Source organism: Ostrinia nubilalis, chromosome 3, assembly GCF_963855985.1.
Source record: "Ostrinia nubilalis chromosome 3, ilOstNubi1.1, whole genome shotgun sequence".
NCBI lineage: Eukaryota > Metazoa > Arthropoda > Insecta > Lepidoptera > Crambidae > Ostrinia > Ostrinia nubilalis.
Genome location: NC_087090.1, coordinates 10,894,154 through 10,916,301, shown reverse-complemented (window position 1 = coordinate 10,916,301; position 22,148 = coordinate 10,894,154). Strand labels below are relative to the sequence as shown.

Here is a 22,148-nt window from a genome sequence, read left to right as displayed (position 1 = left end):
ATGATAAGTTGGTATTTACTTTAAAAATTTAAAAGACGAAATGTGCTTCTTACAACTATTTATTGATATCAATACATTATTAATAAGGTATTCGATGGTTCTACTGGGTTCTGTGTTTCTAGTTGTCTATACATCCAAGCACACTGGTTTCTTGCAGCATGGTTGCCGATGTCGTTGTACAGTTGCGCCTGAAAAATTCGACATAATTCATTTTAGTTCTATGCGTATCGCATCGCCTATGCTGCCTAGAAAATTATTAGCGTAAATAGTGAAAAATTGGTAATATAATAGCCGTTTTGAAGGTAGGTACAGTCGACAGCACATCAGTTATACATTTTTGTTTAGCCTAATATTTTCAGCGTGCCTCTGAACTGTCAAATAGTTGCAAAAAATGGTTCTGTTTGACGTGACGGTGACGGCATCACGCATCTCTTTTTATCACACAGTGTTGCTGCTGTGACATCTCGCTCGCTCAGTTCTTTGTTGCTCTATTCCGCTAGGTATATTAACTTTATGGTCTGAACCAGTCCTAATAGTTCAGAAACTTAGTTCTCGCACACTTGCATCAAACCGTAACCACACGGTTACTCTGTGGTGCGGTGGACTTAGAAAAGATTCTGAACGCCTTACAAAATCGGCATTATCAACATGAGCCTTCTCGTTATTTAATTTTGAGCGTTGAGAGTTGCATTTCAAACTAATTTGAAAAAATAAAGCTCAGTTAGAAGAGCAGTCGCCCGGCAAGCGAAAGGTCGTGGGTTCAATTCCCGCCTTAGGCAGTTCGATTTTTCAAGTTATTTATTATTTTCAAAATGCGCTATCTCACCTGCAAGTACCAGGTCTGCAGCAGACGGGAGTGGGCGCCGACCTTGGCGAAGTTCTTCTTGACGGTGTCGAGCGCGTCGCAGCACGACTGCAGCACCAGCGCGCGCGCCTCGCCCGCCACCGGCGCCGACGCGATCCGGCACTTGGTGTATAGCAGGAGCGCTGGACGTTAATTTTTTTTTTTAATAGTCTGACTGTATAGATTCCATAAGCCTAAGGGCCTTCACCCACTGCAACTTTTTTTATAGCGATGCAGTCGCGCTGCTGTAGCGAGTTGGCATCACTTCTGTGGTGCGTTGCAAATTCGACTAACGCGTGTTAGTAGCGAGGCTGTCGCTCGTTTACGAAACGCGCGACAATAAGTCGGCGTGGGCGAAGGCCTTAATCTCTAAAAAAAATAAGTATAATATAAAAGTCATAACTAATAAATGACCAAGTCTGCAGCACCAACGCACGCGCCTCGCCCGCCACCGGAGCAGATGCGATCCGGCACTTGGTGTACAGCAGGAGCGCTGAACGTTACATGAGTTTTAAAATAGTCTGACCATGATATAGCTTCCGTAAGGGTGCTTAATATTTTATAAATAAAATGCCGAGTAAAAAACTACAATTTAAAAGTCTTAACAAATAAATGACCACGTCTACAGCGCCAGATCGTGCGGCTCGCCCGCCACCGTTGCCAACGTGATAACGGGAGCGCTAGACATCACATGAGATCAGTTTTCATTATAGTCTGAACGATCATTTAATAGCTTCTCTGCCTGCCACTTAGAAATATTTCGTAATCGGTAGCAAGGGATTAGATAAATCGGTAGCAAGGGGGCTCTAGCCCTGGGCGGCAGGTTAAAAGGGGGCACCAAATGGAAAGAAGCGGTGTTTTGTGAAAAAAAATGCTTCACAAATCGCCTCGTATACAAAGCGCATGTTTTATTCTATCGATAATTTGAGTTAGTTTTTCGAACACATCGACAACTCAAACGCGTGGAGGCGCTACAATGAGGATCAGTACTGTTGTACAAAATGCAATAAAACTAGTATCTACGTTAATCTTTAAGACATAAGAAAGATATATCTTTTTGAATTATCCAAATCGGACCATTACTTACGAAGATATTAAGTAATAAACATAGGCCGTTTTTGCCGCTCAAAGTCAACGTACGCAGGGCCGCGTGACGTCATTATATCCGAATCGAGCGCAGCCGGCGTACTATTGGGATGGAAAATATTTTTTTCCAGCTAAAATATCAGTTTTAGAAAAAAACTTTTAATAACATTTATTCATTAAAATAAAGTAACCCATCGACCAGTAATTTTTAAAAGTAAAAATTTTGAAAAATAAGTATCGCTATGTCCAAAGACCACATTTTCATAAGATTCGATGGAATGCGGAGACGCGGTTGGGGTGAGTGTAACTTTATGATTGTTTGTATTGTACATAATAATACATAATATGAGTGCTAATAACCAGTTTCTGGCCTAGAGGGGGGGGGGGGGGGATAAGTAATACCCAGCTTTTAGCCTGGGGGAGGGGCAAGCCTTACCCAGATTCTGGCCTTGGTGGGAGGGGGGAGAGGCAAGTCATACCCAGTTTCTGGCCTGGGGGGGGGGGGGGGGTAAGTCATACCCAGCTTCTGGCCGAGGGGGAGTCATACCTAGCTTATGCTTATGGACTGGGGGAAGGGCTAGCCTCACCCAGCTTTTGGCCTGAGGGGAGGGGGGGATCAAGTCATAACCAGTTTCTGGTTCTGGCCTAGGGGGGGGGGGGGGGGGGGTAAGTCATACCCAGCTTATGCTTATGGGCTGGGGGGAGGGGCTAACCTTACCCAGCTTCTGGCCTGTGGGAGGGGGGGGGGGGGTCAAGTCATACCCAGTTTCTGGCCTGGGAGGGGGGGTAAATCATACCCAATTTCTGGCCGAGGGGGAAGTCATGCCCAGTTTATGACCTGGGGAGAGGAGGGGGGCGGGGGAGTCATACCCAGCTTCTAGGCTAAGATTAAATAATTTCCAGGAGGGAGCAGCTGTCCTTTCCTGCAGCAGCTGGCGTAACGTAGGTTAAACTCAGAAAAACTAAATAACAGGTAGGTATTGCGTGTACATCGAAATGATCTTCATAGCAATGTCTTGCTTGTAGCCTAGGCAGAGTGTATCTGCCTCAGCTATACCTTATTGTTAGAAGTAAATAAATTAATACTTATACATTTTTATATTTTACTTGGAAGAAGATATGACAACACTTATGAACACTTTATTTGAATAAATCGCCAAATATACCACCGCGGAGACCCCAATCGCGTCTCCGCGTTCCATTGAATCGTATGAGCGTATGGATTTTTTGCGATATTTTTCACAATTTCTGTTTTTAAAAATTACCTGTCGATAGCTTACTTTATTCTGATGAATTAATGTCATTACAAGTTTTTCTCTAAAACTGATAGTTTGGCTAGAAAAAAATATTTTCTATCCACGCAGTACGCCGGCAGCGTTCGGATCGGATATAGTGACGTCATCGTTCCCGCGCCGGGCGGTCAGAGAACTTTTTTAGTAATTTGGCCATAACTTCGTCAATTTTTGTCGTAGAACAAAAATTTTTGGTCTGTATATTAAGGATTTCTTAGCCCTATAAATCTGCATTCACAGCTAAAAATCGAAATGATCCTCATTTTGCCCCGGTTAGAAAAAATCGTAGATCCGTAGCTGCCGCAACGTCAAGTAAAATAAAGCTACATAAATAAATAAAAACAATTACCTCTAGCACAGTCATAAGCGCTCCCATGCGCCATAATCCCCGGCAGCACCTTTCTGATCAGCAGCAACGCATTCTTGGCGCAACCCATGTTTAGCTGAACGTTGGCTATGTGCATTTCTGCTGTCGCACCCAAATAGTGCAAATGATATTTCTTAGCCAAAGACACGGCCTCGTTCAATAACATGATATTAGTTGACTGAATATTGCTAAAAGAATGCTGTACTTGTGACATAAGAATCATAGCCTTCAGTTTTAAAGACATGTAGTGTAAGCTGTCGTCTTCTGTCTTGCAGAAATCTAAAATGTCGTGAAGAGATTCAAGCGCCTCAGTCGAGTCTCCTTTTAGGAAATACATTTCGGCTTTCAGTAATTGACTTTCCCATCTGTCGGATGATGCCAACTGTCTGATGCTTTGTTCTGCTTCTTCCCATTTTCCTGAAAAATTGAAAATATTTATTGTGAAAATTACATTCGGATCGGAGAACGGTTGATTATGCAAAGAAAATTTAGAGCAATTTACAACCTTTCTATCATAATTCAATACTCAATAGTTTATTGCTTCCATAATGTTTACAAAAGGTGTTGGTAAGGTAAGATACAATTATGGACCCTGTCGGGCACGTGCGAGGCGAGCGCGGGTCACTGACCTGCCATGAGCGCGGCGGCGGCGTGGTTGCGCGCGGCGACGGCCAGCAGGCGCGGGTGCTGCAGGTGCGAGCGAGCGCGGGTCACTGACCTGCCATGAGCGCGGCGGCGGCGTGGTTGCGCGCGGCGACGGCCAGCAGGCGCGGGTGCTGCAGGTGCGAGCGAGCGCGGGTCACTGACCTGCCATGAGCGCGGCGGCGGCGTGGTTGCGCGCGGCGACGGCCAGCAGGCGCGGGTGCTGCAGGTGCGAGGCGAGCGCGGGTCACTGACCTGCCATGAGCGCGGCGGCGGCGTGGTTGCGCGCGGCGACGGCCAGCAGGCGCGGGTGCTGCAGGTGCGAGGCGAGCGCGGGTCACTGACCTGCCATGAGCGCGGCGGCGGCGTGGTTGCGCGCGGCGACGGCCAGCAGGCGCGGGTGCTGCAGGTGCGAGGCGAGCGCGGGTCACTGACCTGCCATGAGCGCGGCGGCGGCGTGGTTGCGCGCGGCGACGGCCAGCAGGCGCGGGTGCTGCAGGTGCGAGCGAGCGCGGGTCACTGACCTGCCATGAGCGCGGCGGCGGCGTGGTTGCGCGCGGCGACGGCCAGCAGGCGCGGGTGCTGCAGGTGCGAGCGAGCGCGGGTCACTGACCTGCCATGAGCGCGGCGGCGGCGTGGTTGCGCGCGGCGACGGCCAGCAGGCGCGGGTGCTGCAGGTGCGAGCGAGCGCGGGTCACTGACCTGCCATGAGCGCGGCGGCGGCGTGGTTGCGCGCGGCGACGGCCAGCAGGCGCGGGTGCTGCAGGTGCGAGCGAGCGCGGGTCACTGACCTGCCATGAGCGCGGCGGCGGCGTGGTTGCGCGCGGCGACGGCCAGCAGGCGCGGGTGCTGCAGGTGCGAGCGAGCGCGGGTCACTGACCTGCCATGAGCGCGGCGGCGGCGTGGTTGCGCGCGGCGACGGCCAGCAGGCGCGGGTGCTGCAGGTGCGAGCGAGCGCGGGTCACTGACCTGCCATGAGCGCGGCGGCGGCGTGGTTGCGCGCGGCGACGGCCAGCAGGCGCGGGTGCTGCAGGTGCGAGCGAGCGCGGGTCACTGACCTGCCATGAGCGCGGCGGCGGCGTGGTTGCGCGCGGCGACGGCCAGCAGGCGCGGGTGCTGCAGGTGCGAGCGAGCGCGGGTCACTGACCTGCCATGAGCGCGGCGGCGGCGTGGTTGCGCGCGGCGACGGCCAGCAGGCGCGGGTGCTGCAGGTGCGAGGCGAGCGCGGCGGCCAGCGCGGGCTCCCCCCGCCACGCCGCCGTCACCACGAGCCCGGCGCACGCGGTCGCCATCGACTCCGTCCAGTGCCACACGCTGCTGCTGCCCACGTTGCACTCTGTAATTGACATAAAAAACTAAGAACACAACTAGCATTACGAATAGTCAATCACACATAATGGAAAAAATATTCATAAAATTAATCTTACATAATCAAAACCGAATGTTCTTTGCAAAGAACTATTATTTTCAATCGATAATTTTTGTTCCTCCTTAGGCACATCGTAAATTTTAGCGAAGGCCTCCAGATACGAACTTTAAATTAGAATAAATACTCACTAGTATTCAAATTGAGAAGCAGCTGGCAGCTCACAGACGCCATCTCCGTTTTCCCATACAGAGCCCACAGTGCCGCCGTGTTAGCCAAGCCCGCCAAAGTTAAGTCAGTCATGGAATGCAAGTAGTTCAACGAATCCCCCTTAGTGATGATCTGCGAATGACGAGCAATCTAAACACGGCTGATATATCTGACAGTTCACAAGAAAGAACTAGAAGGCAGTGCTGGGCGAATGTAATTTTTTTGTCTTCACAAAGCAAAAAATTATATTCGCCGAAAGCCCCACAGAAACTAGCTCTAAACTAAGCTGTAAAAAACTTCGCATTTGCTTTATACAAGGTGACACATTTTTGTTTCCATCCACATTGTACTGTGCCACATTTTCACATTAACTTCCATCAAGTGAACCCGGCCGAGACCTTATTCCGAAATACGTGCGCACTGGATCTTTCCACTCGCTTACTTACGTTTTGAGAAATAAGTTTTAAAGGAGCTTATAGATTAAGTAACAACCAAGACTACCAAAAATGGGAATTGTGAACTCCATGGTACCTTTTAAGGAGAATCCAGCGGTGACTCCACATCCTGGTCTTTCAGTTTATTATTAGAAGTAGTTGATGTAAATATATTTAAAAAAAAATATATATAATGAAATTAATAGTAAATTAACTAATTTAACTATAAATTTAAATAATGGAGTTCAGATGCTTTGAGCTAAGAAATAAAATGGCTAATTTATTACAATAAATGTCATGTATAAATGCAATAAAAAAACCGTAGAAATGTAGAAAGACTACGAGTGTCCGATTTTTATAGCGCTAAATAGAATTGCTGTAAATGATGTGGATGATGCCACAACTAGTGTTTTTGAAAAAGGTAAAAATGAATTTAAATGCTAAAAAGCTTATTATGGATGTCGTACTAGATGACTAAAGGAGAAATATGCAAACGTCAGGCTTCCCCCACCAGCCTGGTAATGTATTGTTCAATTTTCTGAGTAAATAATCATCATCATCATCAACAGCTCTTTACAGTCCACTGCTGGACTATGAGCCTCCTCCATTATGGTGGAGGGTTTTGCCATAATCCCCACGCTTGGCAGGTGGGTTGGAGATCGCAGTTTAAAAGATTGATGTTTTTCAGAGAGCGTTGCTGCCCGTTCTCTGTTTGATGTGTAGTCCCTAAGTCTCCTCTTACGACCCCGTGGTAAGAGTAGGGGTTGGTGACAAATGTATTCTACTCTGCCGTCACCACACGGCTTAAGTATTATTAAGAGTAAATAATAAGTGTCTCCTTCTAATCATTAACTACAAAGCAGTTTTTTTTTAATTTGACTGTCCTTCCTATTTACAAGGCGTAACGTCTCATCACGTTTGTTTGTTTTTGCTAGGGGAAAAATATGTCAATGTAGATGGTGACAAAAAAATTCACGAATGACATGAACACGAGTTAATACTTCGACAATCGAAAGTCTTGTTAGAAAAAATATTATACGAGCAGCTTGCGATCGTCAAGGTATTAACACTGATCTTCTACACAATCTAGGCATACAGAAACCTTATAAAATCTGTGATCGACACTGAATTAATATTTTAGATGTCGTCTGTACATTGAGCACGAATAAATATCGTTCTCGTTATGATATGGTAATCGTATTAATTTGTATGATAACCAGAACAGCGCCGCTTCGTCTAAGGACTACGATTACGAGAGTTACTCGCGCTCGAGGTACTGCGATCACAGATTAAAAAACAGTTTCAGTATACCCTCGTAAAGCCCGGTCTCCGAGCACGTAGAATTTTGTCCAATGATCCCACTCGCACACTTACTGCGGGCGCCCGTCGCACAGTCGCGACAGCAATATAATTACGCGCGAGCGATAAGGATGGGTAGCTTAGGATCATTGGACAAAATTATACGTGCTCGGCGACCTGACTATAGCACACAGAAGGCACAAGCCGTGCGGAAAAAAAACTGCAAAAAAAACAAAAATGTACCACAAATAAGCTGCTACGTACATTCGCGCCAGCACTGCCGCTGGGCGGCTGTGGAACCGACCTGGAAGACCTCGGAGGGCCTGGCGCCGTTGACGGCCGCGTGTTGGGCCATCAGTTGCGCGGCGGCGGCGGCCACTCGCGGCGCGCGCGGCACTCGGGCCAGCAGCGCCGCCCGCCGCGCGCGCCCGCCCGCTAAGGCGCCCCACGCCGCCGCATGCGCTAAGCACGCGCCGTCGCCCGCCTCTTGCGCAGCAGCCAGCGCCTCGCGAACTCCCTCCATTGCTACCGACCTAATGAGGGCTATCGTTTTAGCGCTCACCAGTTGGCGCCACTGTAGAGTAAGGTCCTGTCACTTGCTAGTAGCGAAGACAGTGGCACCAACTGGTGAGCGCTAAAGTGGTAGGAGGACTATCGCATTTGCACTCATCAAGATGGCGCCACTGTAGAGTAAGGTCCTGTCAATCGCCAGGGGTGCCAACTGTTAAGTATAAAAACGATAGCCCTCATTTGTACAACACAATGGGTGCGTTTCCCAGAAAAAAGCTCTCGCAAAATCCCAATCGCTACGGCAGTTTTCGGCAAGGACACTTCAATAGTGTTTGCTAACTGTGACAGCGCTTGCCGCTTGGCGATCGCCATTTTGCTTCCAAGCGCTTTTTTCCGCGAAACGCCCCCAATAATTTATTGCTACTATCATGTGGTTTGTTGGTAGTAACAGCTCAAGATTACAATCCTGATTTTGAACTTTAATTTATCACTTCAAATTGTATCATCACAGCAGTGATTTGTGATGGTGTGATTTTGGGAAGGAAAACTGTTATTATTATAAACAAGACTCGCGTGGCGACAACTGCATTATCATAATCCAGTTCTCGCCAGCGTTACAACACTTACATATGCCCAAATTGAGTGTGCATGGCGGCGCGGTTCAAAGCAGCATATCGAAAATTCTTGTTCCTGTCGTTACAGTTACTACCGCCATACACGCTTAGTACCGAGCGATCGAAACAGTTGTACAGAGAAGCTTGAGCCCCACAGAATTCCTTCATTCTTATACAGTTTAGAAAACTAAGGAAGTGCTGAAAAGTTATAAAATATTTTTACAAATAAAATCAATCATTACTGAAAAAACTAGTTTTAAATAATGCACTTTCAAGTTTAATACTGTTGGAATTAAAGACTTACAATGTCTGGATATTCTGGTATATCATTTATGATCTGCAAAATAGTTTTCTGTAACTGGCGAGGTGGCATTGCTTTTCTTTCGTTGATTTGGAGCAAATTGGCCTGTTGCGCCGTAAATAATTCAGCTTGCTTTCTTGACCATTGACACTCTTCAAAACTGCTGAAATATTTCAACATAAATTGCCATTAATCTTTTGGTACATATCACCACTTAAACCACTTAAAATAATATGATTACTTATAATACACTAGCTTTTCCCCGCGGCTTCACACGCGTGAAATTGAGTCTGTGACAGATCGTCATAAATTATAGCCTATATGTTATTCTGGGTTATAAACAATAATACTGTAAAGTTTCATCAAAATCCGTTCAGTAGTTTTTGCGTGAATGAATAACAAACATTCAGACATCCAGACATCCAAACTTTCGCATTTATAATATTAGTAAGATTAGTAGGCTGAGATGAATATAGGTGAGGTCATATAAATTAAAAACTTACTTGTCTCTGTCAATAATATTCATTTTCATAGACAGTTCAGTAGGTTTAGCTTCTTCAGACAATGCTGGTGATGTTGAAGTGGGACCTTGGGGTTCCATGTTGTTGAGTTTCTGAAAATTACTTACATAATGAATAATAATAAAAAATACATACCTAATACACATAGAAAATACCTAGCCCAATACAGTTGTATTCATGTGCACAAATTAATTAATTACTTAATTCAGTATAGGTACCTTATGATATTTTTAAAGTGAATATTATTACCTCTTTACTCAAGGATCTCATCATTAAACCAGGTCTACCTCTTTGGTAATACAAGCAAAATGATTTGTACAGTGATACCACTTGTGTAAAACTGAGTTTGTCCAAGTGCAATAGTATTCTTCTCAAGTAAAATCCTGAAAGTAAAAAAAAAGTAACAATAATGTGTTATGGGTATTACAACTATACAGTGTGAGTCACGTTAAAGTGTACATATGAAAATAGATGAAACTAGACCTATTTTTATCGACAAAAAAGAGGTCAAAATTTTTTTGAGATTTTTTTTTTAATTTTTTATCGAATTTTTTTTCTTCCAATTACTTATTGTAAAGAAAACGTAATAACTTTTAAACTAAGCGGTATATCCTGATAAAATAAAAACAGTAATAATGCTAAATAACAGGCGATACTGAAAAAATACATAAACTACCCAGAAAATGCCAACAAATAATAAAAAATGAGACTTTTTGAAAAAAATCTGCTTAAAAATTCGTATTTTTTTGGTTATTTGATAAATTTCTCAAAAAAATGTCCCTATAACAGGTGGTTTTTATTACTTTGTATTATTCTCTATCGTATTATCTTTGTAAAACCAAAAATCGCATGTCTCAATCCCTATCACAACATTTGCTATGATCGTTTGAACAAAGGCTTGCCACAACATTATTCTCCGCTACAGGTAGAGACAATTTTAATTTTAACTAAAATGCTTATTTTACTTCGAAATCTTTTGTTTTTATTTGAAATCTAACTTGTCTTTATCAAAATTACAAATTTAGAGCCATTTTCAGTTTCGTTGTTAACGAAGCGTTGAATGGCGCGCCCGGAGAGGCATAGTTCAAACAATAATTGCAAACGTTCTGATAGGGATAGAGACATGCGATTTTTGGTTTTACGAAGGTAATACGATAGAGAATAATACAAAGTAATAAAAAGCACCGGTTATAGGGACATTTTTTTGAGAAATTTATCAAATAACCAAAAAAATACGAATTTTTAAGCAGATTTTTTTCAAAAAGTCTCATTTTTTATTATTTGTTGGCATTTTTTGTGTATTTTATGTATTTTTTTAGTATTGCCTGTTATTTAGCATTATTACTGTTTTTATTTTATCATGATATACCGCTTAGTTTAAAAGTTATTACGTTTTCTTTACAATAAGTAATTGGAAGAAAAAAAATTCGATAAAAAATTAAAAAAAAATATCAAACAAATTTTGACCTCTTTTTTGTCGATAAAAATAGGTCTAGTTTCATCTATTTTCATATGTACACTTTAACGTGACTCACACTGTATAATGTTAAAGTAAGTTACTGCACTAGTTTTGGTTGTCAATTAAATATGTAACTTAAAATGGTTTTAAAGGAATTAACCTCAACAATTTCTAATATCATATCTACTTACCTAAAACACTGTATCTGGTTATAACACATGGATTAGTTTCATTCTGTTCAATCATCAATTTGTCAATTGTGGACGTAACACAATCCATAAGTGCGCTAATGCCATTAACATAAATATTTTGTAGTCGAACACAAAAATTCTGCAGGTGAACGCTCAACAAATTGTACCTGCCATCAGTTAGAAGAGTTTCTAATTCTTTAAATTCCATATCAGGACACTGTAAACATTATTTTCATACAAGAACAAGAATAACAAATAGTTTGTGAGTGAAACTTTTCATGAAAAAAATAACTGTTTATCTTTAATTGTGTGCAGTCATGAGTATAATAATAATCCAATTGTATTTCATATAATTTTACAGGGCAATCAATACATATAGTCATAGCATACCACAATAAATTCATAAAATAATTTTACATACCTGAATTAATTTCAATGCCAAAATACAGAAATCTTTTCTATATTTAGGAGCAACAATACAATCAATTTTTTGTTTCTCTAAAACAGAAATTCACAAATTAGTTAGACCACAATTTTATTTAGTGACTATGCCTAAGATTATGCCTTACAGAAGAGGATCTTAGATTTTTTTTTTAAATTAAACAAGACAGGCCTGAAACCATTGAGGATAAAATGATTGGTGGGCATGTGTTCTTCGTAAAGGCTTCTAGATGCAGAAATATATAAACTCTTAGGTATTTTAGCATCAAAGAAAGACATAAATTGCGCTTCTGAAGCCGGCTAAATACTTATTCCGACAAATGCATTGTTACGTATTTATGCAACTTGGAAGCACAATACGGACAGCGTAAGATCGGTCATTGTGGAAGCTGGAAAGCCTTGGGGGAGGCCTCTGTCCAGCATTGGATGTTATAGGGCTGAAACTATATAACAGTAACGCATGTTACGGAATCAATGTTTTATTTTTACCTTCGACTTTTAGAAGCCCATACTCCCGTATAAATGCCACGACTGCTATTTTGTGAGGCGTTATATTTTCATCGTGTCCTTTGATGATTAACTTTACAAAATCTAAATTATCGTTTACTAAATCCATTATAGGAAATTTAAATTACAATACCCGGCCATACAAACAAACATCAGAAACAATTTTTTGACATGACAATGACATTGAAGTTTGACTGTTGACAGCTGATTTAGAGCTGTGCCTTTTATTAGGGAATCAGGGGGAATCAGAGTATCAGACTCAAAAACGAGTAATCGTATACACCCACTCAAGTACTTCAAATATTGTTATTTTATTTATTTAATAATTTTCACAAGCAAAGATCTTATCGCGCTGACATGACAAAAGTGTAAGTATGAAGTGCTCCCCCTCAGTCCCTCATCATAAAATCGTTCAATCATCAAGAAGGAAGAGCTTTGGAATTTGGAAGCTCTATCTACGTTTTTGAGATTTATCATGTCTGTGGATTTAGCCCTACACTATGAGCCATTGACAAGTGGGCATAGAGCCCAATCAAATGCTTGTTCTTGTCTCTTGTGTTATTTTTTTCTGTCAATGGTTCATTCATTACAATTTTCTTGTTGTTTGGTGTTTCTCCGTATTTTAAAGTTTATAGCAAATTAAAAATTATGTATTTTCTACACGATCTGAATCGTGAAAAAACAACAACAAGTCAGTGAAATAATGTAAAGCACAACACAAAACATATTTTGTTTTTTTAGCAACATTTTTTGTAGACTTCAAGAATGGGAAGATTGTGGATATCGCTTTTAAAAGTGCTTTATTTATTTGTATACACTGAAACATCACGCGTGACTGTCTATCAAGGAGATACTTTGCCTCACCATGGACGATGCGAGCCAATTACCATTCAGTTTTGCCAGCAACTGAGATACAATGAAACCATATTTCCCAACATTCTTAATCATGCTAAACAAGAAGATGCTGGACCTGAAGTACATCAATTCACACCATTAATCAAAATAAATTGTTCTCCAGACCTCAAATTCTTCTTGTGTTCAGTGTATGCACCTGTTTGCACAATTTTGGATACTCCTATACTGCCATGCCGTCATTTATGTGAATCCGCGAAACACAATTGCGACCAACTGATGATAGACTACGGCTTCCCATGGCCAGAGCATCTGGAATGTTCAAGGTTCCCGGTTGCTACAGATGAAAATGTCATATGTGTTGGTGATAATAATGTTACACATAAATCAAAGAAACCTACAGAAACCAAGCTACCTAAAGTAGATTTCAAATCGAATATTGAAAGGGATCCTACTAAACTGCATAGTGCAAAAGATTATGGATTTGTTTGTCCTGTACATTTTAAAGTACCCAAGAGTTTGGATTTGGAATATTCTCTGAAGGTTGGAGATAAGATTGAACATGATTGTGGTGCACCATGTAATGGCATGTTTTTCAGTCAGGATGAAAAAAACTTTTCAAGATTGTGGATTGGTATTTGGGCAACACTATGCACTGTGAGCTGTTTATTTACTGTTCTAACTTTTTTAATTGACACAGATAGATTTAGATATCCAGAAAGACCTATTATATTCCTATCCGTATGTTACTTGATGGTAGCTGCAGCATATATCATGGGATGGAGTGCTGGAGACAGTGTTAGTTGTCAAGGGCCTTTTCCCTCGACAATAAGTGGGACAAGATTACCAAACATATCAATCATATCACAAGGCACAAAACATGAACCATGTACAATACTTTTTATGGTGGTATATTTCTTCAGCATGGCATCAAGTATTTGGTGGGTTGTCTTGACACTCACATGGTTTTTGGCAGCTGGACTTAAATGGGGCCATGAAGCTATAGAAGCAAACTCACAATATTTTCATTTAGCAGCTTGGGCAGTGCCCGCCATCAAGACAATATCGATACTAGCAATGGGAAAAGTTGATGGTAAGAATAAGTGCAAATATTTTTTTAATATTTAACTAGAATATAGTCCTGCTATTCCATTCCATGCCCAAATTCTTGTTGTAATTACATTTTGCAACTAAATATGGTACAAAATAAGTCATTGTGAATTGAAAAACAATTTTGAAATAAATAAATCACTGTTATGTGTACCTACTGTCTCTTTGGCAATGAAACCTAAAAGAAAAATAAGTTCAGAAATATTTTAATTGCTAATTTAAATCTTGTATTTTGTTGCAGGTGATATTCTATCTGGTGTGTGTTACGTTGGAATATGGGATGCTGAGGCTTTACGTGGATTTGTACTAGCACCGCTCTGTGTATATCTTGTCCTAGGAACAGTATTTCTTTTGGCTGGATTTGTATCATTGTTTCGTATAAGAACTGTAATGAAACATGACGGCACAAAAACAGATAAATTGGAAAAACTAATGATTAGAATTGGTGTATTTGGAGTCTTGTATACAGTGCCAGCCTTGATAGTTATTGCTTGTCTTTTTTATGAGCAAGCTCATTTTGATAATTGGATGGTGACATGGCATAGGGATATGTGCTCTACACCTCTTTACTCTATCCCCTGTCCATTTACACGTCATGAGATTGAGAGACCTAAGTTTGAAATGTTCATGATTAAGTACTTAATGACAATGATAGTTGGTATAACATCCAGTTTTTGGATTTGGTCAGGAAAAACTTTAGTTTCCTGGCGTCAATTCTTTGATAGAATAAAAGGTAGAAGAGTTGAAGTGTATGTTTAATTTTCGCAGCTGTCATTTTATTTTTAATATTTTTACTTTTAGCTACAATATAAGGCTGATAATGTAAATAGGAGTCTCGTAATTTGATAAGTTTTTTATACAAATAAGTATTTTTAATGTGAGTATTAAGAATCAATGTATTAATAAATATTTTCATTTTCAATTACCTTTTCTTTAGTGATTCCATTACCATCATAATATAATGATTCAGGGGCCATGAACCTCTACAGAAAGATCTGTCTGCAAACTGTATATGTTTCTGAGTGCTTAAGACAATTTAAAGACTAGGAACAATCAAATAGATTTGCCTTGCTTGCAGAATATGCCTGTAATTTTCATGTACCACTAAGGCAGAAACTGCCCTCCTTCAGAGATACACCTTACTGGTGTAGTATGTATGCCATGAGTGGATGTTAATAGGTTTTAGAGCATGTAGTGGGTAGCCTTGAATGGAAAAAAATATTAAACTTGCTACTTATTACATTACATAAAGGTAAAAAAATTTCAGATGGCAAAGATTTACTTAAAAAAAGAAAGGTCAAGAATTTGTTAAAAACTAATTTCAAGATTATTATACAGTGGAATCTCTATAACTCGAACCTCGTTAAGTCAAAATCCTCAGTAAGTCGAAAAAAATTGCCATTCCCTTCCGCTGAGCACCTAAATACGCGGTATCTCGAATTATTTAGACTTTGTAACTCGAACAAAATGTTATTTCCCTACGAAGTATTGATGATACATATTTATACCCTATATCTCGAAAAAAAAGGGGACTCCGTAAGTCGTAGTTAGTAAAATATAATAACGTCTTACTTGGAATTCCCCGAAATAATAGCAATAAAATCCAAAATGAATGTTCGGGTTCGGGGCTTCTAATCTATTGTTTTTGTCTTGTACACGTGCAATGAAAGAATACATCAATGAAACTTTCTAAGTAACACAGCTGTGAACGTGATGTTTGTCCTTGTCGCCACAGGACACGATTACTTATAGCGGAGCTTGTCCGTCCTCTACAAGTCGAAATTTCAGCAGTTAAGTCCTTGTATCTCGAAGTTCTTGTTAAGTCGAAAACTCGTTAACTCGATTTTTTTTGCATTTCCCTTGAGATTCGAGTTATAGAGATTCCACTGTAGTATGGAGGTAGGCCTACATTGAATGATCAAATGTGTATTTGTAGGAGCTTTTGACTTTGCTAAGTAAAAATCACATCTAAAATACATAATCAATATATTATGTTAAATAATGGGATGGGGAGTCAATAAATAATTTCATAATGTCTTTGCTACTATAAATAATAAAAAATATGTTAATTAACTTAATTTAATTCAGAATAACATTAATAGTACATAATTTATTTAGCCTATATAAAGTACAAAACATACCATCATACTTTCTCATTCATTTACACAATAATGTTTTATTCATCATAAAGTATCCCATTATGCCCGAGTGTATTTTCCCCAAATGTGCAGCATAAACACTGATGCAATGAACAAAAGTGACATAACTAATACTGGAACTGGGCCCCTGAAACAAAATAATAACAATAAATTAATTAATACAAAAAAATATTACTATTAAAGTTTAATTTAAAATCAAGGCAATAGGTTTATGTGGTATTTGAGTATTGTCATATCATTCATTCGTTTGTTTCAGCCAAATGACGTCCACTGCTGGACAAAGGCCTCCTCCAAGGTTTTCCACAACGCAATTGTTATTTAAATGTCTTTTATTTATTTAAAATAATAATAATTTGGTAAAGAAACCAAAATTAAAAATAATGTTTAAAAGAAGAGATTTAGATTTAGAAAATCAATTGTTTTGCTTGAGTCATGAGATTCAAACTTATTTATTTAAAAAATTATAACAGAATCAATTGGGCTTTTACAATCAATGGGTTTCTAAACTTAACAAAGAAGGGTGAATAAAATTTTACTTCAACTTACACTTTCACTCCTGGAGAATCATCAGTATAGAAACGCCACATTCCTCCTGATCCTGCTCCTGTGCTTCGGTTTCTGGCTGCAGTAGTTGTGGTAGTAGTTTTGCGTTGCCGAACTGTACTTCCACTAGCTGACCGAGGAGCAGCTGTTGCCTTGCTTGGCGAACGACCACCAGATCCAACCGCAGTAGAGCTAGGTGATGGTGGCTAGAATTACAATTAATTTAGTAAGATTATTTTATTCGTCAACCTTCGTAAAACTAATCAGTTTATGTGTAGAAAGCACAACTTACCATTTTGTTATTTATTAAAATAACAAATCGTTTAAATTAATTCGAACAACGTTAATTCAGGATTTTCTCAAGCGTTCTGTGAGCAGCAAAATAGGAACACCAAAGAAATCGTGGAGTTGGCTTACAACGCGTACAATCAAAATGACACGTCTTCAGTAAATGTTGCATGTGAAGAAAAACACAAAGTGCCACATCAGAGTTGCCATACCAACTAATTTAGATAGTTTTTTTCTTCGGATTGCGAGTTTCGATTTCGAAATTATAATACGGTTGTTGTTTTGCAGCTTGTCTAGGGAAACTAATGAATTGAATTTTCATTTAAACATACGAGTACTGTATATGTTACCGGCAATTTGTATAATTTAGGAATTCTATACAATCCCTAGTAAATGTGAAAAATGCCTGGGGCGCGTAGGCAATGTATGAAATGTTATAAATATTATTGTCCAATAAATACGTTACCTGCCTAGGCAGTGTACATGTAATTCCTAGGCATTGTATAGAATACCAGCTGGCCCATCGCCAATATGTAAATATTTTGACTTGTATTGATCAATACTATTAAATGTACGGTTAGGGTGCCCGGGTGTAGCACAGTAATTTGTATGGAGCTGACACGATTTAGTTTGAACTTTTTCAACATTTTTCTATCTAGAGTAGTAAAGGGGGTGGGGGTCATTTAAAAAAACTAGCTGGATTATAAAATACTAGGTTAGGTTAATATTACCCAGCGTGAAGGCGAGTGAGCGAGCGAGCGCAGCCTCATCTGTGGGTGCTGCATGCGGCAGACAGTGGCCGCCGAGTACGAATTCTAGATTTTTTCTTAAAATTTCACGTATTTCGTAATCAGCCCACCCCGCTCGTCCCTCCTTTCCCTGATATCATCTTTTACACACATTGCCGGCTGCGCGTTTGGTATTGTATAGAATACCTAGTAAGAGCATAAAATTAACAATATTATTATTTCATACAGTACAAACTGAACGTTATGGGCATTATGGCAAAGTAATGTTATATACGCAAGAAACAGTCCAAAGTCATTATGCCAAATTATATTAATACAGGGTGTTAGGTAAATGGGTATATGAGCCGACACTAGCCCATGTTAACATGGTCATATAAATGGTATGGTGAAGTCAGAAAATTGATATCTTCATTTTAATTATTTTAATTTTCATACAAATCGGATTTTATAAAATTTATTATGTATGAAAATTAAAAAAATTAAAAATATGATGATATCAAATTTCTGACTTCACCATACCATTTATATGACCATGTTAACATGGGCTAATGTCGGCTCATATACCCATTTACCTAACACCCTGTATATGCTAACAAAACGTTAAAAATGTGTGGCTGTACACCGGCGCTGTACACGAGCCGGTGTGTTCTCTTTTATGATATTTGTTAGTATTAAGGTTGCATTATTAAATAATCACTGATGAATGTGATTAATTTATCACTTTTACCTCGACTGTTGGTAATTATTCATAATAACCGGCGATTATTCATAATTTTCAATTTATCACATTAACCGTAACATATACATACACCACTAAATTTTTATCACCGAAAAAAGAGAGAGAGAGACGAGAGAGTCAGATCGGCTGAAAAAAATAATATTATAGATGACCTAAACTCATTGACAGGGGGGCGCCACCATCGTTCAACTATACATATATTTTTTGATACGATCCGAGCGTAGCTATTTCGAAATTACAACTGTCACATTTTACCAGGTAAAAAAACACAGATATGGATTAGAGTAGATACAGCAAGTTGCTAGTCTCAAAGCGTGCCATTCCGATATGTCCAAATGGACATACATGGTCGAGTGATGTTCATGTAATCCGATTACAACAATCGGATTCGATGATTTTACGAGGACTGTAGTACGAACACGGTAGAGAGAAGAAATTATTTACGGATTGAGAATTGTAATTAACAGCAACGAGTAACAAATATGTAATTAATTAGAATAAAGTAGCAGTAGAAAAATTATAAAACAAGTTAGATCAGTGATCGCGGAAGACAGAGTGCACTGTATAACGTCGAAATATACAAATCAAGAAGTTAGGTCAGTGATCGCAGTATACACTGTCTATGTATACGACGCCCGAGATTTTGTCGTTTAGAAATATCTTCAAAACTAGGTACCTGACTTAGCTTTATGAAAGAAAACGTATTGGCAAAACTACGCATTTTTACATTTATTAAAAATAAAAAGCTTGAGTAAAATAGTCTTTATTTTATGAAACTAGGTCATTTACTTACTACGATATTTAAAAGTATGGAATTAAGTATGAATTACTAGTAGTACTATTTAACATAATGGAATAACGATCATTACTTTCATAAACAAAAATATTATTTGCAAATTAATAATGTAGAATTGTAGAATAACGTCTACCGCTACAAAATTATTTTAATCCACAGTCAGACTAGCTATAAATTTAACAAAATATCAGTTTTATCGGAATTAATTAATTTTTGAATCGAGTCACACGATATCATTCGATGACTTTGCAAATGCAGCCCCCCTAGACAAAACGCACTTTTTGATCGAATCGAAAATCGAATCCGTCAAAACTCCATACAAAAAAGGGCCTTTTCGACCACTTATCGACTGGTTTGCGATTATAATTTGCACTTTGTCTAGACCCACAGTACGATGATACGATTACTTTTACGTTGCTGCAATCACTAAAATTCGCTAAAATGACACTAATGACGTTTAAAATGTGGCACGCTCGGCTTCATACACAGATATGGATAGATGCAGCATGTGTCAAAAATTGTATGAAGCCGAGCGTGCCACTTTTTAAACGTCATTAGTGTCATTTTAGAAGAGAATGTCTCCAACTTCCTCATTGGCCCTAGAGCAATTCCAAGTATACCATCAATAAAAGCCTAATTAGAGTCATCAAACCTCTCAGTCATTCAATTAGAGCCATTAGAACTTCATAACTATGAGTTGTTTTCTATGTGTAAGCTGAGGACACGTGTCTCCAGCTGACACATCTGTATCTTCGTAAATATTTATGCTACGATAATGTATTATACCTCAAAAATTACAGTCGAATCCAAATAGTAGGCTTTCCACTTTTCAAGACTTTAGCTCAAATACTGTTAAAACCACGATCAAAAAACTATGTGCGAGCTGGAGTACCGTGTCTCCAGCTTACACATCTGTATCTTCGTAAATATTTAAGCTACATCAATGTTTTATATCTCATAAATTAAAGTCGAATAAAAAAACCCGACTTCAATTCTTTCAAAGCTTTATTTCGAACCGTTTTCGAACTACGAACCGATACGTATGTGTAAGCTGGTGACACGTAACACACGGTGGATTATTAAAACCGTATAAGTTAGAGTTGCGTTTTAAATATCAAATAATTCGTTATAATTGAAGTACACACGAGACATAATTTCAAATCTCTAGGCCTCTTAGTTTCAGAATTAAAAGCCAAAAACTATTTTCCCGCCAAATAATTCAAATAATATGGGTCGACTGCGACGTTGCCGTTCCGTGCGTCCACTAGAGCAGTCGAATTTGAACCTAAAAACTAGTACTGTTTGAATCATTTTTATTTGTAGTTTAAATCATTTAATTTCGATTATAAGAATTTTAGACTAGGAGCCGGCTGATTTGTGTATTGAGTACCTAATAACCTATAAAATATTTTGATAATAAGTTTTTATTTTGATCACAATGTTTTATTTAATCGAAGCAAAAACATTGCATCTATACTAATATTATAAATGTGAAAGTAACTTTGTCTTGCTTTCACGCCTAAACCACTGAACCGATTTTGATGAAATTTGGCATAGAAATGGTTGAGTCCCGGGAAAGGACGTAGGATAGATTTTATCCCAGTTTTTGAAATATGATAAAGATTTTCATCATTATCATATCATCTGAAAATTATAAATAACTTGAAAAAATCGAGTATTCGGGTAGCCCTAGTGATACTCTACCTCTGGGCTTCGGCTTGACAGTACTTTTTGGGAAACCTTGTACAGGTGAACAATGGTGGCGCCCCCTATCAATGTGTTTGGTGGGACAGTTCAGTTTAGTGGGTCTTTTATAGCTGAGACGGTTCATTGTTCAATACAATCAATTCTTTCCTCTCTATTATTTTAGGTGCCTTATGTACGTATAGATTACGCACATTCTTTTTATATGAACGTAAGGGTGGGATTTAGGGGGTCACAAAACCGGTTTTACCGAAACCGAAAAAAAAACTGTATTCAGACATGGCAAAACCAGGTTATTCTTGGAAATATAATAGCTAGAATGAAATACTAAAATAACAATCAAAAACGTTTTTATTCAGCTCGATTATTATCACAGATCAATTAACATTTTTAATAATTAAGGTAGATACACTTTACTAGAAATCCGATGATCTACGTTCTTGTCGGGTATCACTAATGAAATAAAATTCCTACTTCATAAAACTAATTAATCAGGTAAATTATTTATCACAGATCGATCAACTTTTAATAACCTAGGTAGGGTAAGGTGGGGCACAATGTTACACGGGGTACAATGTTACAATGCATATTTCTCCGTCCCTTTCTATTAGTTGTATGATGTTGGTATACACGTTTGTCAAGCTCATAAGAGCTGCTGAACTGAGCCGCTGAACATCATACAACTAATAGAAAGGGACGGAGAAATATGCATTGTAACATTGTGCCCCACCTTACCCTATACTTTACTGTGTAGTAGAATACTGGTGATCCACGGTCGGGTCGGGGAGGTTTCCGGCTTTTTTTTTTTTTTTTTGAAGGGACGCGCGCTGGTAGCTGGAGGAGCTTTTCCAGCTTCACCGGGCAGAGTGGCGAGTACAGAAGGTACTCTAGCCGTTTGGCGATCGTCGGTGCGCGTGCCGACGAGGCCGAGTGTGGGCTTCGCGAAGCGAAAGCGAAGACGTTCGCGATCGGGCCGTAGAACTAAACTATGCTGTCAGTAAACTTTTTACTGACAGCATATTTTTGATTGCGGTTTGGTTATAATGAATCAGTATTTAGTAGACTATTTTACTACATAGGTGGTGGTTGACATTTGGACCACACTCCATACATTTTTGATCATT

The 22,148-nt window shown here is 39.5% G+C and overlaps 3 protein-coding genes across 3 annotated transcripts; 1 reads left to right on the top strand and 2 right to left on the bottom strand.

Moving 5' to 3' along the window:
* Positions 1-43: 43 nt before the first annotated feature.
* Positions 44-12,289, bottom strand: LOC135088164 (anaphase-promoting complex subunit 5). Its single transcript, XM_063983052.1, has 16 exons — positions 12,067-12,289; positions 11,558-11,634; positions 11,137-11,353; positions 9,736-9,869; positions 9,469-9,578; positions 8,969-9,128; positions 8,678-8,862; positions 7,845-8,073; positions 5,789-5,939; positions 5,379-5,567; positions 5,112-5,258; positions 4,841-4,991; positions 4,219-4,724; positions 3,572-4,006; positions 827-987; positions 44-188 (listed from the first exon to the last, which is right to left on the bottom strand). The coding sequence occupies exons 1-16, from the start codon at positions 12,191-12,193 to the stop codon at positions 69-71; spliced, it is 3,099 nt and encodes a 1,032-aa protein (XP_063839122.1). The 5' UTR covers positions 12,194-12,289; the 3' UTR covers positions 44-68.
* A 302-nt stretch (positions 12,290-12,591) lies between these two features.
* LOC135087914 (frizzled-7-B) lies at positions 12,592-14,968 on the top strand. The gene is made up of 2 exons (XM_063982769.1): positions 12,592-14,029; positions 14,288-14,968. Exons 1-2 carry the CDS (start codon positions 12,850-12,852, stop codon positions 14,803-14,805), a joined length of 1,698 nt encoding a protein of 565 aa, XP_063838839.1. The 5' UTR covers positions 12,592-12,849; the 3' UTR covers positions 14,806-14,968.
* Positions 14,969-16,111: 1,143 nt separating this feature from the next.
* Positions 16,112-17,189, bottom strand: LOC135087915 (protein transport protein Sec61 subunit beta). Its single transcript, XM_063982770.1, has 3 exons — positions 17,041-17,189; positions 16,752-16,954; positions 16,112-16,332 (listed from the first exon to the last, which is right to left on the bottom strand). Exons 1-3 carry the CDS (start codon positions 17,041-17,043, stop codon positions 16,245-16,247), a joined length of 294 nt encoding a protein of 97 aa, XP_063838840.1. The 5' UTR covers positions 17,044-17,189; the 3' UTR covers positions 16,112-16,244.
* Positions 17,190-22,148: the final 4,959 nt, after the last annotated feature.

Excerpts from the sequence above, each read along its gene's own strand:
- LOC135088164 (XM_063983052.1), bottom strand. The coding sequence starts at position 12,193 with ATGGATTTAGTAAACGATAATTTAGATTTTGTAAAGTTAATCATCAAA. Across the intron at positions 11,354-11,557 it reads TGGCATTGAAATTAATTCAG|TGTCCTGATATGGAATTTAA; the intron begins GTATGTAAAATT and ends TAATGTTTACAG. Across the intron at positions 5,568-5,788 it reads GCTTCTCAATTTGAATACTA|AGTGCAACGTGGGCAGCAGC; the intron begins GTGAGTATTTAT and ends TGTCAATTACAG.
- LOC135087914 (XM_063982769.1), top strand. The coding sequence starts at position 12,850 with ATGGGAAGATTGTGGATATCGCTTTTAAAAGTGCTTTATTTATTTGTA. Across the intron at positions 14,030-14,287 it reads AGCAATGGGAAAAGTTGATG|GTGATATTCTATCTGGTGTG; the intron begins GTAAGAATAAGT and ends ATTTTGTTGCAG.
- LOC135087915 (XM_063982770.1), bottom strand. Across the intron at positions 16,333-16,751 it reads GATTCTCCAGGAGTGAAAGT|GGGCCCAGTTCCAGTATTAG; the intron begins GTAAGTTGAAGT and ends ATTTTGTTTCAG.